The 17,811-nt window shown below is 38.7% G+C and overlaps 1 protein-coding gene across 1 annotated transcript in view; it reads left to right on the top strand.

Moving 5' to 3' along the window:
* The window catches only part of CCDC93 (CCC complex scaffolding subunit CCDC93), a 52,852-nt gene that overhangs the window by 33,092 nt on the left and 1,949 nt on the right, over nt 1–17,811 (top strand). Inside the window, exons 13-22 of the mRNA XM_082483965.1 lie at nt 425–487; nt 685–758; nt 1,314–1,395; nt 2,726–2,797; nt 3,950–4,021; nt 4,291–4,399; nt 6,961–7,043; nt 11,688–11,725; nt 13,144–13,228; nt 17,258–17,371. Of these exons, the coding sequence (XP_082340091.1) occupies nt 425–487; nt 685–758; nt 1,314–1,395; nt 2,726–2,797; nt 3,950–4,021; nt 4,291–4,399; nt 6,961–7,043; nt 11,688–11,725; nt 13,144–13,228; nt 17,258–17,371 (792 nt within the window). The remainder of the gene's footprint in view (nt 1–424; nt 488–684; nt 759–1,313; nt 1,396–2,725; nt 2,798–3,949; nt 4,022–4,290; nt 4,400–6,960; nt 7,044–11,687; nt 11,726–13,143; nt 13,229–17,257; nt 17,372–17,811) is intronic.

Raw genomic sequence — 17,811 nt, 5'->3', positions numbered from 1 at the left:
CTGTGGTGTGGTGCTTTTATGCAAGTCTTGAATCACCCTAACTTATTTGGAGAAGTACAAAATGGAACTCCCTTCTTAGCCTGGCGTGAAACCAGGCTAGTATAACCAGCCTAAGTAACTTTAAGCAATTTATCAGAGATTCTGTCCAATAAATTACCTTTCTGTTGGCATCCATTTTGAAATGCTGCTGTTCATTCCGCAATCTAATACATCTAGAAAGTCAGGTGGGAAATATTTGCTGTTATTAATTAAATACTCAATCCGAATTCTTGGCAATCAAATGCTCTCAGAATAGATGACAGGAAAAGACAGTGTCCTGTTGTTTAGTAGACAACTATTAACAGCTCAAATATTGCTGTTCTCCATTACAGGTGTAATTAGCGTGAATATAGAATCAAACTTTTTTCTTTCTCTTTCATAATAGTTGCAAGCTAAATGTGCTGATCTGCAGGCAAAATGTACCGAAGCAAAAAAGACGTTAAGCGAGGTAATTTTTCTTGGTTTTTCTGTGCACTGATTCTAACTGAATCATTTTTGAGAAGTTGTGTGTGTGGAGGGATATATTAAATGGTGAAGCTCTTTGACAACTTACCTTGCTGATCCCATGGTGTGGGAAAGCTGAGTACCAGGAATCATTTAATGTGTGGAAGTGTATTTCAATTTATTATTAATTGCAACCCTTAGGTTAAGAGTTACGGTGAAAAATTGGACAAGGAATTGGCAGCCTTAGAAACAATAGAATCCCAAGCAGACTCTAGGTAAGTTTCTTCCTTTCTGACCTTTGAATGATTCATTTTAAAATCATCGTTTTTCAGAATTTCAATGTTTCTTGTTTTTTCAATCTAAACAAATAACTAGAATTTAAAAATTAAACAATTCTCCAGCTTGCTTTCCAAAGACAGGAAAACATTACCATACTATGCAGTCAGAATGAAAAGTGTCAATCTGTAGTTGAAAATAATAGTAGGTGTTTCAAGCAGAAGAACCCTAGATACATTTGACAAGTCGATGAGGCCTTCCTGATTTTATTTTCTCATGTTTGAAGCCTTCATCTCACATAAATTAAATAGGAGGCTCTTTCAAAACTTTCACAATGATGAGGTCAGAACATAGCAAAACCATCAAAATACTCAGTGTAATACTACATTTTTATTTTGACCTTGGTATATCAGTGGTGATATTTGGGTTCTTAATTTACACAATTTTATTGGAAACTTACTTAGAACTCAGCTCGTTCAAATGTATTTTAGTTCTCCATCTGTTTAAATTAGAAACTAAAAATCTAATGTGGTTTACTGGATCTTCAAATTTAGCATATTACAGAGTCTGCGAGCACTGGTGGCCATGAATGAAAACCTAAAAAGCCAGGAACAAGAGTTCAAAGCACACTGTAGGGTAAGTTTTAGTTTCTTATATAAGGATTCACTTAAAACTTGATAAATAAGCATTATACTTCTTCCTGATTTGTCATTGTGTTGTGTGTCCCTGTCTGTTATCTGTCCTGCACCCCCCCCCCCCCCCCTTTACTGGTATTTCCAGGTTTATATTTAATACTGCCATCAGCTTGATTTGCGGCAGAATTATGGACAGTTGCCCAGTTCTGCATTGTGTCGTATCTGCAACAGGCTGGTGACCAAGAAGGTTGGAACTGGATCAACCAGAAGGACTTGCCCCCTGCCCCGAGGCAGGGAGGTGTAAAGAAGGCTGCCAAGGCATCTAAATTAGCGTGCCCTTCAACGTTCTGTTGTGCCTGGGACTCTTTACTAAAGGATAATTCCTAGACGTAGAATGCCAGATCAGCCTCGTACTGGTGCCAGTTGTGGCTCTTCTCATTCCCATTACCATTCTGCAGATAGTAACTTGGGGTGGGTTGGCAGGGAGCACTGAAACACAAGTTTGAGATTGGGCTGTACTGGTTACCCAGCTGTGCTATTCACAACCTGAAATGGATTGTCTCTTCTTGGATAATGCAGCCAACGGTGACCTGAGGAGAGGTACAGTGCCAAAGAGGAGAGCTTCCTGAAGGCCCCTAGCTTTGGAGCCAAAAGAGACAAGCCTGAGATGAAGCTATTGCCGTTCTCGGAGCATGTTTCAGTTTTACTGCTTAATTACTACATTTTGCTGTCCTGTTTACTGCTGTGTTTATGGACTGCCTAGAAATATGATTGGAGAGAATTGCTTTAACTCTCTTCTATTTAAACTATGTGGATGGCATTTAACAGAATGAAAAGAACTAAAGAGAAATAGTGCCCTGAGGCATACACTGAGCATAGGAACCTCGTTCTCCCATACATACTCCTTTGGAAAGCTCTGAAGGACTGTAATGGAAGCTACCTTGCAAGTAACTCTAGGGTTTTTTTTTATTTTTACAAATGCTGTATGTTGCAGTCCTGTGTCATGTTGTTGCTATTATAATACTCTTTTGCTTCCTCAGTTTCATTTTCCATGTTTCTCATTAGTTGTCTTAGGTGGATCTAGTATATTTGCAAGTAAGAAACACATCTGTTCCTTTGTTTGACAAAAGCAGACAGTTCTATGTAATGAGTAATAATGGATACCTTACCTTTAACCAGGGCGTGCTGTTTAATCTTACCAACTTAAGTACAAAGTGTGGTCAAGTCCACAATTTTGTCCATGGTATGTTGTCAAGCATCCTGCCCTCCTGTGTTAAGAGGACGGCTCTCAATTAAAAGCAACCTAAACTTTTTTTTGTTTTGTTTTAAAGGAAGAAATGGAGAGACTTCAACAAGATATTGAGAATTTGAAAGCCGAGACTGTGGAAGATGGAGAGGAACAGGTAAATAGCAAGTGTCTAAGTGTTCATTTTCAATTTGTATTTTAAAACGCTGCTTTAGGTCCTTCTGACTTCTGGCATGTTCTCGTAAGCATTAAATTTTGCAATTTCTGAAAAATTCTATTCTCCACCACTGGTAAAGCCACAGTTCGGGCTAATAAACATAGAAATACATTAAACTGAAAATAGCCGTAGTATTCTTCATTATTTTTGCAGAACCCACGGCGCTAATTCATAGATGCGTTTGTGCCTTTTACTACTTTCTTTGTAGTACCAGAGAAGAATTTCTGGATGTTGTGTTAAGAGCAGTGCATGCCTCTGACAAAAACAGGTCTACCTCAGAAAGGATGTTTGTTTTGCTTGTTTTTTTTTTCTTAAAAGTGGATTTATTTGAAGGATGAAAGCACAGGTTTTCAGTGGCTCAGTACATTGCGTGCCGTGAGCAGCTGTCAGAAGTTAGGCTTTAACACAAGTGCATCCAGACTGATGGTAATGAATAATGAATGAACAAAAAAGGAAAAGCTTGAATTGTATTTTCAGTGGGTAAACACTTGATACATTTATGCTTCTGAAATGAGGTAGATTATAGGTTCCATGACGCTGCTGTCCTGAACACAGCATGAAAAAATTAAAATGTAAACCTAAATCTTAAATTTTTATACAAATTACCTTAAAGTCCACAATCCAGGAAATCTAGAATACATGTCAGAGTTCTGTCCTGGGCCATGTTTATTCTTAACCCCAACGCAGAATCAAAGTATTCAGACAAGGAGTACAGGCAATCTTCTGATAGATGTCTTCATTTAAAGTGTGACTATTGTAAAACAGTGGGAAAAACTATTGAAAAATCCTAAATACTAAAATATCAAAGGCTTAAAAGGTAGCAAAATGCGCTGTCTTACAGTAAAAGATGTCAGTTTTTTAATGCAGATTATGAATTACTGTTTTTAAAAAAAACAAACAAACAAACAAAACAACAACAACAACAAAAAAAACCACAAAGAACAACCAAAACAGCAAGTGGTAGTGTTATTGTGGGAGACGTTACATGGAAGATAGACAAATACAGGAATCAAACCCAGTCTGCACATTTTAGCATACAAGAGGTGCAGTTGCAAATGTAACACACAATTGTTTTGGGTTCTCAAATTCTAGGAGCCAAATAAGATTATAGAACAGCAGTACAAAACTGAGAAAGATAAACTTCAAAAGATCCGGCTGTTATTGGTGAGTAACTCTTTGTAAATTTTCTTGTACAAAATTCTTGACGTTTTTCTTATCTTGTAACTTCTAATACTTCTTTTTGTTGTTCTAATTTTAAAAAGTTTTTCTGTCACAAATCAATTACAAAAAACACTGAGCCTCGGCCAACGCCTTTTTTTTTTCTTTTTGAAATTAATTATTTAGTAACAAAATATTGCTGGGGGGGGCTGCATCCATTTTAAGAAAAGAACAAGAAGAGGCTTTGTTTTCTCCCCTCCTAACTTTCTATTCAGGCACGAAGAAACAGAGAAATAGCCATTTTACAACGCAAGATTGATGAAGTACCCAGCCGAGCTGAGCTAACACAGTATCAGAAGAGATTTATTGAACTTTACAGTCAGGGTATGTATATCAAGCGGGAACATCCTGCTGAAGGCTAAAGCCCTGAAAGGAGGGCAATTACATTTTAAGGATATGGCATGTAACAACAGCACTTGCTAATTTTGTGGTATTTTAAGGGTCTTTTGGTATTCGTGTTATACGACCTATTTTCAAGCCTTTGTAAGCTGGCTGCAAGAATTTTCCTGAGGGTGAAACGATGCACAAAATCTCTGGAGTAAATGTTGTCTGCAATATCTTCAGTCATTTAGCTTAATAACCAATGTGTTTAGAAAGTCCTTAATTCACCTTTTACAAATGAGGGTGCTATAAATTTGAGTCATGTTTAATTAATTGCTGTGCACGTTAGATTGCTTTCATTGGTTTTATTGACGTGAGATACCTGGTTCTGAACCAAACTATATCAAGAACTACAAAGTAAAGGCAATTTCTTGAAGGGATTGTTTTCTTTCATTTTTGATTTATAAATATCCTGCAATGTCTTGGTAGGCTCAGAGTACAAATTGTCTTTAAGTTTTTTTGGGTTTTTTTTATGATGAGAAGTTATAAACTGGGGAAACGTGCTTGGATTGACTTTTTGGATAGGTATGCGTTTGCTGGGCATAGATGGTATGGACCATGCAAACTGAATAAAATTTTAAAGTTGTGCTATTAAACTGGTAACAGACTAGTATACTTACTGTATATTTGGATGCAGCTTGTGTATTAGCATAAGATAAAATAAGCTTCTACCCGGAGGAACTAGCTAATTTACTAAATACGGGTGTGAACCAAGCTCTTGCAGGTTGAGCAGTTCTAAAATTGTTATCTGACTTTGATTCAAATCCCTTGCCCTGCTGAGGCATCTCTAGTGACATAGTCATGTATTATCTTCCATGTGCGTTGTCTAATTCAGTGCATGGAATAGATGTACTTCTTCAGTGAGTACAAATCCAGTTCTTCCTTCCCCCCACTTTGCTTCTTATGTGCTATGCAGTTTATTTAATCAGGTCCAGCTATAAAGACAACTTTGTTGTCTTACATTAAATCTTCTACAGATTGTTTTCTGTTATGTTTAAGTGAATTCAGACAAATAAACTGTGGTCAGAGCATCTACCTGCTCAGAAGATGGCTTTGTTTATATCTGAAGTATAGAAATTAAGGTCAAAGAGACTTCTGCAGCTTTGGATGTAGATTTAAGATGCTTTGATTTTTATGAGACTTTGTTTTCTATGCTACAAAATACGTGTAGCAACCTAGGATAACAAACTACTCAGTTGTGGCTGGGAAACCGCATTGTACACGGTAGGCTTTTGGAAAAATGAGCTGAAAAATCGCTAGCAAGTATTTCTGTGAATTGTGGTATATTTCAGAGGCTCTTCATTTAGCCAGATTCAGGTGATCTTCAGAGTTGCCAAAACCCAGGGGTTTTTGAACTTTTGAGCGGCAGAATTAGACACTGCTGGATTTCTGTTACTGAAACGTTCAACTTTGAGATGTGGGTTGCTGTTCAGCTGGAGAGCAGAACTGTACAAATCAGAAGTTGGACTTTCTTTAAACATTTGCATGTTTAATGACGATGTGATGTGGGGAGGAGGTCATGCTGTCTGTAAATGGTTCCATTCAAAAGTTCAGTCCAGTGTATCGGTTTGGTAAAGGTTTTACTTAAAGATGGCAACTCGTTAGCTTTTAGAGTTTAATGTAATGGGCACAATGTCACTCAGGTTTATCTTTTTTTAACCTGTATGATTTTTTCCAGGTTCAGGATTCTAGACAGTGCTTAATATAGTAACCATTATCACTTACGCCAACTGTCCTTCTCTGTTGAACTCTCCTTGGGAATCACAAATATCTTAGGTTTCTTTAGACGCTGAAGAACTAAAGAATAGATGAACACTTAGCAAATTTGAGTATCACCTTGTAGGCCCGAAGGGAATACATGACTGAGCCTTGCCTTCCCCACCGAGCTATGACCAACATCTGCTATAATCACCTAAATCAGAAAGTATTATTTAGAAAGATAGTATTATTTAATCCCGTCAGCATGAATAAGTTGTAAGAAGAGAAAAAAGCCTTTGAAACAGTAAAAGCTTTCTTGGGCATCTTGCACATAGGTAGCTTGAAATATATAGTATAATGCACTTTTTTTCCCCACACAGTGCTATCAGATTATCTGTTTCATACCTGTCCCTGCCTAGCCTGTGCCTCCCCGCCACCGTGGGCAAGCGAGGGCAACTGTTGGCAGCACAGCAGCCTGTACGGTGTAAGGGTAAAGCTTATGAGGGAAGGATGAACAGAGTGTGATAAGGAAGCACAGCTGATAGTGCCAACATATGGTTGCACAAAGGACTGTCAGCAGTTGAGGCTTGATTTAAACACTGAGCTGTGTTGTTCTCATAAAATCTGATAGCTGCAAACCCTGCTGGAGACTTACATGCAGAGGGAATATTCTTCCAGAATGTATTAAAGACTTGTGTTCCATTACTGATAGTGGAAAGTATGTTATATAAAACCTATGAAGTATTTTTACAGATTCTATTTCACCTCATGCTTTTTTATTATTCTACCCTCTTTTTTGCTTGCAGTCTCAGCAACTCACAAAGAAACGAAGCAGTTCTTTACTCTTTATAATACACTGGATGATAAGAAAGTATATTTGGAAAAGGAGGTAAGAAAATGTTATTACTGTTTTCTAAACATTCGGTCTGTGAAGAAAGAGATAAAGAATTTTTACTTGGCTTTCACCATATTTAGTCATAAAAAAGTTAAAGCAGAGTTAACAGTCTTTGTAAGTAAAAATGAAACAACTGATTTAGAAGAATATTTCTAGTGTTAAGAGGGAAAAGGTCTGTGTTGTAAAAGTGCTATTTGTACAGCATGTTTAAACTACTGGGCTCACGAAACATGAGTAACATTTGATTAGCAAATATCTCTGCCTTGGTATCACAGGACAAAATTACCCTCTTTTTCTCTTTTTGGTTCATATCTTTTATTATGAACTGATGCTGCAGTCAGTAACTTTGGAGAGCAAATTCCAGCTGCTGTCGACAACATCAGAGTTAGTTCTCGGTCTGAGCCTGCCTACGGTGAATTCGCTAGTGATTTTACTGGATCAGGATCAGAAGAGTAGCTTTCATGAAAGTGAAAACTACTTTCAGAAAAGTAGTTTTCATGTGTTTTTTTTTTTCTCTCCCCTCTCTCCCTACTGTGTAGAGGTCAGCTCTTTCTTGGGCTGATTTCCCAAGTGATCAAGTGATTTCCATTTTCTTTTTTTTGCAACGACAAGCATGTGACCTCGGTAAAGGTGGAGAAATAGGAGCAGTCAAGACTTGATAGAATTATGACATTACTTTAGAAGAATATAATGTTGTGATACTTCAGGCTTCTCTGTTTATTCTAATAAAATAAGAACAGATTAGTTAGTTTTGCACTACTTAGATATCTTTGTTTAGTTTGTGAGACAAGCAGCAGTCAAATTTCTGACTGTGTAAAGACCCTTCATCTGCTGTTTTTGAAGATGATGAGCAACCATTTCCTTCCCTTAAGCAGCTGATTCTAATACATGTGTTAGCGTTCAGTTTTTCAGTTCAGTAAAGTCAGTAACTTATGTAGGTTTCTTACGGGGCATGTGATTGGTTGCCATACAACGCAACTGAAGGAATAGGTCTAAATACAAAATTATTCTTTAACAATTAACCCATGCTGCATGTACCGTACCTGTGGTAAAACTGTGAGGAGAGGTAGTTGGGGAGCAGGGGGGACTTTTGGCAAACAGCAGCCCTTCAGGCTAGAGTAACATTAGGCATGTCCAAGGGCCTGTGGACTGTGGCAGGGGGGAAACAACTTCATCCCTTCCCGATTCTCCTACTTAGTTCTATAGTAACTGAGTATAGTTTACCTGCTTTCGTTTTGATAACCTTAAAAAATGCTCCATGTAAGTCTGCTGGAAAGCTCACCGATGTTCTACGTCCATGCAGAACTTACTCACAGATATACTCAGAGAGATAATATCTTTTTCCTTTGGCAAACATACAAGACTGGGCTTCCTTACAGATTTTCTGGAGGCCAGGATGATGGGGGGGGAAAAAAACCCCACCCAGAATACTCTTTCCATTCTAAGTACCATTCTAAACTTTTACTTTCCTCAGTTTATCCTGATGTAAGTACTTTAAAGCTTGTCTGCAGGGTAGATCTGGCTCTTTCTGTTGCATAAAAGTGTTATACCGCTCCATGACCGTTGTCAGAATCCAAGTTGCATCACAATAAATTTAAAAGTACTCTGTGACTAGGTGATTTAACAACACATGTAAATAATATATGTAAAAACATCTCAAGTTCTGTGCTAAATTGAGCCTTATGGCTTTTTTATTGATATGTGTGTATATATATATTTTGAGTTAGGTCACTGATCAGTACAAAGCAGGATCTTACCAAAATTTAACCTGCAGTGACAATTGTCATGTGCTCTAGAAATACCTGATTTCTGGGGGAGGTTTCAGTTTAGCATGAGAGAATGCTGTTTCTGAAAATTATTCTACCTGATGGTTCCTAAGATCCTCAGATAAATTATCTTGGAATTAGTGGTGTAACTTACGTTTTTGTCTCCTGAAAATACCATTAAGAATTGTCCTTGAAAGTCTTTCAAACATCAACTTTTTACAAGCCAACAGTGATGTACCATGTAATGCCAGTTACGTACTGAGTATTCAGGAACCCTGGCTGTAAAACTTGCATCCCTGTGCAAGAGCGGGTGATCTAACAGCTGCCAGTGGTCCTGGCAAATGCTTTCCCGAAGTATCTAAGAAGATTATCACATGCTTTGGATGTCTGTGGTCTTTCACTGCTTTTATTTTATTATTCCAAATGGTGAAATGTATTCATAATGCGTAATACAACAGGTTGCAGATAACAATATACCAGATCCAGATTTAAAATAATATGTTAAGCAGCAGCTGTAGAATTCATGTTACTTTAACTTGTCCCCTAGGTTACAGTTTAATACAGATTTTTTTATTTAGAAGGCAAACCTGAACATTTAAAATGCATACAGAGGTTGTTTTTGAAATGGGCACATAAAAAACAGCCGACAGAATACAGAGCAGATGTATTTCATTGTTGTATAAATTGGGACCACTCTTGCCAATATAATTCAGTGCCTTTTGGGGGGGTTTGATTGGTTGTGGGTTTTTGGGTTTGGGTTTTTTTTTTTTTTTCAGTTCCAAGCTTCACTTACGCGGATATAATTTCAAAAGGCAAATAAATTGATCAAGGGTTTCTTTTAGCTTGATGTCAATCACAAGAGAGAGAGAAGTCTGAATGTCTTCTGATGCAGTCTTAACTTTGTTAAATGTATAGTATAGTTGAGGTTTCCTTGTGTTGCTTTTAATATTAGAACCAGTTTCAGCAAATAAATATTGTCTATTCATGTACAAAAGACGCCTTTGGCATCTGTGCCTCACAAAGATTTCTGGAACAGGTTTGTGCTTTTTCTTGTGCCCCCTGTACTCCTCCCCCCTTTTTTTTTTTTCCTCTTTTCCCCCCAAACCCAACCTTTGCAGAAAATAAGCTGAGCATAATTGCTTTAAAATAACAATAGCAGGAATTGTTATACACTGGAATTCTGGCTATAAACGTTGTAGCTCTGACATGAAAGGTCTCTGTGAATATGGTTGATGTTTTAATCCTATTTTGTGAAAGAGTCATTTTTAAAATGCTCTTAAGCTTATTTTTTCATAATGTCTGATTTTGAGGGTTTATATACTGAATTTACTATCTGTAATGTACTACATCAGCACTCTTACTGTGCAATAGTGATGCAGTACTGCTTTTCACGACTTGACTGTTTTGTGGTATAAACTCAAATTACATTCTTAAACACATGTTTATTGGAAATATCTTGAGGCAAGGATGTGGACTTGGCAAATATTGATGAGTCACGGCATAATTTCTCTCCTCTAAGTAACAGGAACTCTTAAGCAACTTAACTGCTTTGGAATCTGTTCAGAATTTGTTTGTCTGAATTTTTCAAAGGAAGGTGAGGAACAACTGCAGATTCTGCCACACATGTGCTTATCGCTGTCTCCTTCAGGCGGAAGATTTTAGATTTGGGAGAGATGAGTTTAGCTTTCCATAGCAGTGGGGCAACTGATTCTGTTTGCAACACTTAGGTCTTTTGTAGTACAGAGCGCTTTCAAATATTCATCAAAAAAAACTGCTTGGAAGGTTTAACCACAGGAGACTTGCAATAAGTAAGACAAGAGCGAGAATCATGTTAATTGCTACTCGGTGAATTTTAGTGTTCTCAGCAATATGTAGAAAGCAAGAAAAAAGTCCAAGTTTGTTACATAGAAAATATATATATTTTAATTAGTTGGGGGAGTTTGTACTGAGAGCAACAAAATATTCCTGTGATGTTGTTATAAATTTCTATTTTTGTCTTGATTCAGAGCACTGTTAGTATCTCATAATAGAAGTCGTGCATGTGAAATCCCATTCCATACTTTTTAGACGTTCATCTTTTAACAGCCTGTAAAATACATATAAGCAAAGTAAGTAATGATGCGTGGCTGTTTGGAAACCTGTAATACTCGTCTGTACAACGAAAGCAGGCTGGTGACCCGAGTTACAGCTTCTTGACAGAGCTGTGCTGCTAACAGTGTCAAAGCCAACACCTTCAGTCCTGTTAATATGCTCTGGGTTTCTTTTGTTTGGGCGCTGGGGAGTTATTGCTTGGGGTTTTTGGTTTTGCTTAGTCTTCTTTTTTAAAGCTATTTCTTCATTTGCTATCCTGTCTGGCTTATAAGCATAGTCAGGGATATGCCCAAGTGAAACTGCTTGTTCTGCTTTATCCCTACGAGTAAGACTAATGATGCGAACCTAACGTAGCTGCAGCATATGGTTGTGCACTGTTGCTGTCGAACACTGGACGATTACCTGTAAGGTACCTGTGTGTCAAGTTTCGACACATGTTGAGCAGATGTATAACGCCATTTTACTGCATCGCTTTGGTCTGGAAAGTTGTCATGCTGGAAAATTCTCAGTTGGGCATCAGTAAAATGAGAAATCGCAATTGTGGTCCAAGACTTGCTTCTGCTTTTTGTGGCTCCTCCACTGGGATAGATTTTCCTAATACAGAGGGACTGTGGTTTCTCTTCCAAAAGAAAACTTACGGTGATTTTCGTATAGCTGACTGCTTGTCAGGGCAATGTCTATACAGTCATTCTTTTAATTTCATTTTATTTTCTGTGAAAACTCATACCAGAAAGGACAAATGTATAATTTCTTAATTATTTTTCCCCCTCCTGTTTCACAGGTTAACTTACTGAATTCTATTCATGACAACTTTCATCAGTAAGTAGCGATCATTTTTCTCTTGGTAGTTGAAATGAGTAGCATGGCTGGTTGGAAAAATGGGAACAGGCGTGAGTTATAGAGTCTAAAAAATTGTTAGAATTTTTTATTAACGTAAACTATTTTATAAATTAGTTTATTAATTCTGTTTAAGCCAATGTTTGGGGAATCAAAGACTTGGAATTACCTAATCTTTATAGCCAACATATGTTCTTAATATCTGGCTCTTCAGTTGCAGTTGTGGAAAGAAATCATTTAGTCGTAATTTTCCTGGCATTAATTTAAATATTTTTTTTCCATTTTGTGAAGTTGTGGTTATTACATTATGTACAAAACATTAGATTAGGACATACTTCAGACATGTTTATTATAGACTAACTCTGTATTTAAAGGTTTTGATGAAGTGTGAAGCCTTTAGGTAAAATCATGGTTCCCTTGGAAGTTTGAGGTCAAATATCAGTCTATGTTGCAGCCAGCATTTATTTTTTTCTGTGTTTTTTTGACTTCACAAAAAAAAAAGGTCCAGTATGATGTTTTGTCACAATAGTACAATTCAGTGCAGTCATTGGGGGAGGAGATGGCTGTTTAACAGTTTTAAACAATTCTTCTTAGTGTATTTTTTTACTATTGTTGTGAAATTACAAGCTGCTCTTTTTCCAGAGTAACTTATTTCTTCTTTACTCTACTTCGCTACACCTGTGTCCTTCTGTGTTTGTTCAGAAAGTTTGATTGTTATTTTTTTTTTTTTCCTATTGGGATATCCAAAACTTTTAATTACAATAAAAAAAAAAAAAAGGAAATAAGTATTTCGGATGTTTTCCTTTGCAGCAGGAATTTTAGATCTGTTTTGCTCAGTGTTAAGATCCTTTTGATTCTGTCCAGTCAGTAGAAACCACTGCTGTAACTGATAGCTGGGTTTTGGATTGTTTTTTTGTTGGGGACAAGGGAGGCAGGTGGGTTGTATTTTTTTTTTTTTTTGTTTTATTTTTGCTTAACCTGTTTAAGACCTGTTACAAGTCTAAAATTACTTCTGGGCTTTCCCTGTTAGGGCATGAAATTCTTTCTTGAATATTTACTGATCTACTAGTCCTCTACTTGAAGTCTTAATATTCACAACAGCTGCTTTTCTTAAAAGTTTATGCTATTTATTTGTACAACACATGCGAGGAAGGAACAGACTTGAACCGACTGGAAGAACGCTTGTGATAAGCTCTGTAGTCTCTGTTCTCATGTCTGATAGCTTATACCAACTGAAGAGCTGTGCTGTTACCTGAAATCAGTGATTAAAAAGATGAATTTTTACATAGAACACTAAGCAATGTGAGTTCTTGGACATGGGTAAATACGCAGGATAGCTGTAGATGAGACACCTTGTCCCGCATCCCTGTCACTTGTTACTTTTTTTTTTTTCTTTCCAGAGCAATGGCGTCTTCTGGTTCTCGTGAGCAGTTTTTACGGCAGATGGAGCAGATTGTAGAAGGCATCAAACAGAATCGGATGAAGGTGTGAGACTCTTCACTTTCTTTGCTAGAACCTGGGAATTATTTCATAAAAGCCTCTTGGATAATAACTACGCAATCCATTATGTGAGGTGCAAATTAGGCAAGCAACTAACATGTGTGACTTATTTTCACACCCATAAGAAACTGCTCACCAATGAAACGTTAATCATGGAATCACGGAGTTTTCAGAGTTGGAAGGGACCTCTAGAGATTATCTAGCCCAACTCCCCTGCTAAAGCAGGATTGCCCAGAGCACATTACTCAGGACTACATCCAGGCGGGTCTTGAAAATCCCCAGAGAAGGGGACTCCACAACCTTCCTGGGCAGCCTGTTCCAGTGCTCTGTCACCCTCACCGTAAAGAAGTTTTTCCGTGTATTTGAACAGAACTTCCGATGTTCCAACTTGTGCCTATTGCCCCTTGTCCTGTCACTGGGAACCACTGAAAAGAGCCTGGCTCCATCCTCCTTCAGCCCACCCTTTAGATACTTGTACGCCATAATAAGGTCTCCCCTCAGCCTTCTCTTCTCCAGGCTAAAGAGTCCCAGCTCTCTCAGCCTTTCCTCATAAGGATGATGCTCCAATCCCTCAATCATCTTAGTTGCCCTTTGCTGGACTCAACTCCAGTAGTTCCCTGTCCCTCTTGAACTGGGGAGCCCAGAACTGGACACAGTATTCCAGTTGTGGCCTCACCAGTGCAGAGTAGAGGGGGAGAATGACCTCCCTCGACCTACTGGCCACACTCTTCCCTATGCAGCCCAGGATTCCATTGGCCTTCATGGTGACAAGGACACATTGCTTGCTCATGGATAATTTACTGTCTACCACAACCCCCAGATCCTTCTCCTAAGAACTACTTCCCAGCAGGTCCACCCCTAACCTACACTGGTGCTTTGGATTCTTCCTCCGCAGGTGCAGGACCCTGTACTTACTCTTGTTGAACCTCATTAGGTTCTTCTCTGCCCAGCTCTCCAGCCTGTCCAGGTCACGCTGGGTGGCAGCACGGCCCTCTGGGGTGTCAGCCACCCCACCCAGTTTGGTATCATCAGTGAACTTGCTGAGGATACACTCTGTCCCCTCATCCAGGTCATTGACGAGTATATTGAACAAGATTAGACCGAGTATTGACCACTAGGGGACACCACTGGTTACAGGCCTCCGACTTGACACTGCTGTATTAATCACAACCCTCTGAGTTCTGTCTCACAGCCATCCACCTCGCTGTCACCTCATCTAGCCCACACTTCCTCAGCTTCCTAATGAGGATGTTATGGGAGACGGTGTCAATGAGTAGAGTAGAACAGAGGTATTGTACAAGTACAAAATACGAGAAGCATGTGTATATAGAAAACCAGAACAGGATGGAACTCAAGCTGTAATAAAGCTCTTTTGCACTAATAAACTCCACTATAAAAATATATGACATTTACTATAGAATGCTGTGTTAGAATAGGTGGCTAGTTCATTGGGGTTTTTTGCAATTAATTACTCTTACTTGCTTGACTCCTTATTTTCAGAGAGGACAAAATGACAGGAGAAAGAATAGTGGTATTGGTGGTTGTATGTATGGGTTATCTTTCTGTTGTGAAAGCTGTTGACATAATGAGTGACTCAGTGTCAAACTGAGATTATGAAAAGACTTTAGAACAGTGGAATTCTGACTAGTGAAGATGAGCTTGAAGATAATTGCATTTCTTTCTTTTGGAAGAATGACATTATTTTAATTGCTGCAGCAAGCAGCTGCCCGAAATTGAAACTGTCCAGGAGTTAGGTGTTTTCTTTTCTGTCTTGTCCTCCGTTATGCGCACAGAAAGGGGTAACAGCACAGCAAATGCAGGGCGTGGAAGGAGACTCGGAGCTCTGCTGTGACTTACTTCAGGTTCTTGCAATTGAACTCTTAAGTCTTTAAAGTCCATAAAATCATTCTGGACTCTCTTACTATATTGGCAAGTGGAATCAAACCTTTCAGCTGCTTCATGGGTATAAGGGTAGAGGGAAGTGAATGTCTCAGATGGCTCATTATTTTGGGAGAGTAATTTCAGCATCTCTGATGGTTGCTGAAAGCAATGGCAGCTCAGGTCACTTGTGCTGTATTTCTGCACCGGCAGTTTTGCCACTGGCATATTGTGAGAATTCACAAGTGGCATTTCATTCCTAGGTGTAGGTGTCTGGATCAGCAGGAGGCGGTAGTTACAACTAATGGAGAAAAACAAGAGTTTCTTTTTAGCTAAGCTTTTCTCAATTGAGAGAAAAAAATTGCTAGTGATGGAATTAGATAATCATTTGGTACCTTCTCGTAGTTTACTTCTGAATGCCAGTGAAGATCCTGACAGCAAACGGATGCTAAAAAAGTTTTAACAATTCACATGGTTCCTTAGGGAGCAGGTCTGCAACGAAAAGGGAAGGTTTTCTTATTCTTCACCTAGGAAATGTCTGTTGGATGAGTTTTTCCACAGACAGGCTAGTTGTACGCTGCAAGGGTTACTCATCCCTGTGATGGTTTAGTTTTATCTATTTGACTTCTGTCTGCAGTGCATTAGAAGTGCTCACAGTCCGTTTCATGATTCACTCTTAAAGTACATCGACTTTGTTTTCTGTACAGCCCTGAAGACCTTACATCTTGTACCTGAAGAGAAATTGACATTTTCAAAGCCCGTCATATTGTAACCGCGTTGTAACAGAGGCCTACGGAGCAATCACACATACTTGTTACTGAGGAGTAACTTGCAAAGAAGCATTTCAGTGTGATGACAGATACTCATGAGACTTTCTGAGGAGCGAGCAGGCCAGGTTCTGCTGAGAGGAGTGTCTCGAGAGATTGGTCATGGTCATGCAAGAAGGAAGCAGTTTATCAGAGGATAGTAATAGGGCCTTATCTCTTCACAATAATCTAGTTCCTAGGCGTTTTAGCAATGCTGCTTTTAGCCTCATCCTAAAGGAATGGAATTCATGGGATAATGCTTTTTTCTGTATTAATGCATTTGACGCTTTTTCTTCCTCAATCATAACTTGAAAAACCTACTGGCCCTAATAAGTTACATTAGGAGAGATTCCTTGATGGTTTAGACAGCAGCTGGCTTTGTAAAGGAGACGTACCTTGGTAGCAGTGTTCATACTCAGGGAGAGTTTGGGATCTGCTCAGTTCTTTTAGGTGTAAGAATCAGCAAGATCAATGTTGATATAAATCTAGAAATGCAAGGTCTGCTGCTGTGGAATTACCTCCTTGCTTGGGCTTTGGGGGATTCTTGCAGTTTTTGGAATTGTATTTTTCCCTGTCAAAATTTAGGAGGTGAAAGCCTGTCAAAGATGACACAAAAATAATTTTGGGGGAGAGGAATACAACAGGGCTCCTTATGTGGTTGTGCCCTGGCACCAGAGGGAGGGAGAGAAAATTTACACTCCAGATTAGCAGCAAACTTGTCTGTGATGCTGTGACGGAAGAACTTCATTAGAACTACCCCTGAGAGGATGGCAGCCTGTTTTAAAATTAGAACCAATCCTCTTCATGTTTAGGGACTTGTTATGTTTGTCATGACTTTGGCACAAGGAGAAAAGAAATGAGATTTCTCATGTGTGGGTCTTGAGCGAGTACAGCATTGCATAGGAGAGCAAAGGTGTCTCCTGCCCTCCCCATTTGATACAACTAACAACCAACCAAAACAAGATCTCAGTGTTGCATCAAAAACCTCTTTCTTTTTTTTTTTTTTTTTTTTTAAGTTAATTTCAACGTGTCAGTGTTGTGGTAGGATTGTTCCATGAGCAGATTCCAGGCTTGCAGAGATGCGAGCCCTAGTTTAATTCTGAATGCTACCTACTAATGCTGCCACTGGTACTAAGACTTCAGCATTAGCTTTTTAATTTTTTAAGAGCTGGCCTTAATGTTCATTGCATCTAAAGCACAAGCCAGGGGGATCATTTATGAAGCATCTGTCTCCTATTGTCTGCTATAGGTAGTTGTTCCTTATACAGTACATGCATGCGTGTATGCCTTGTACACTGTATGGTCTCTCATCCTTCCTGTATACCAACAGATGGAAAAGAAGAAGCAAGAAAACAAAATGCGAAGAGACCAGTTGAATGATGAATACTTAGAGCTTCTAGAGAAACAAAGGCTTTACTTCAAAACAGTAAAAGAATTTAAAGAGGTAAGAACATTTTTCCTAATGTAAACTGGCACGTGTTCAGTGACCCGGTTTGTCTTGACGTGTGTATTAATATATGCACAAGAGTTCCAAATATGATGCTTATCGCACCATGTTCACGATGTCTCTTGGTGGTTATCTCCACGTGACTCTCGGACTCTGAATTTGATTCTGGAAATTCTTTTTTCACTGATAGACTAGCATCCCTCCATGTTACAGAGAAAGGATTAATTTGTTACCGAGCAAGCTGTACATTTAGGTTTCCAAATGGAATATCTTGAAGATCTATCAGCAGTTAGGTACTGGAGCAAAAAGGGCTGTGGAACTGTGTGTGAATAAGGGAGGGAATCCAGAGTCTCTGTAGTCATAAATACCTGTAGGAACCAGCCTTGTTTTCCAACCGCTGTGAAAGCACTGCTTAACACTTCATTGATTTAGCCTTT

Source organism: Vanellus vanellus, assembly GCF_965231255.1.
Source record: "Vanellus vanellus genome assembly, chromosome: 5".
Classification (NCBI taxonomy): Eukaryota; Metazoa; Chordata; class Aves; order Charadriiformes; family Charadriidae; genus Vanellus; species Vanellus vanellus.
This window is presented reverse-complemented; position numbering and strand designations above follow the sequence as displayed.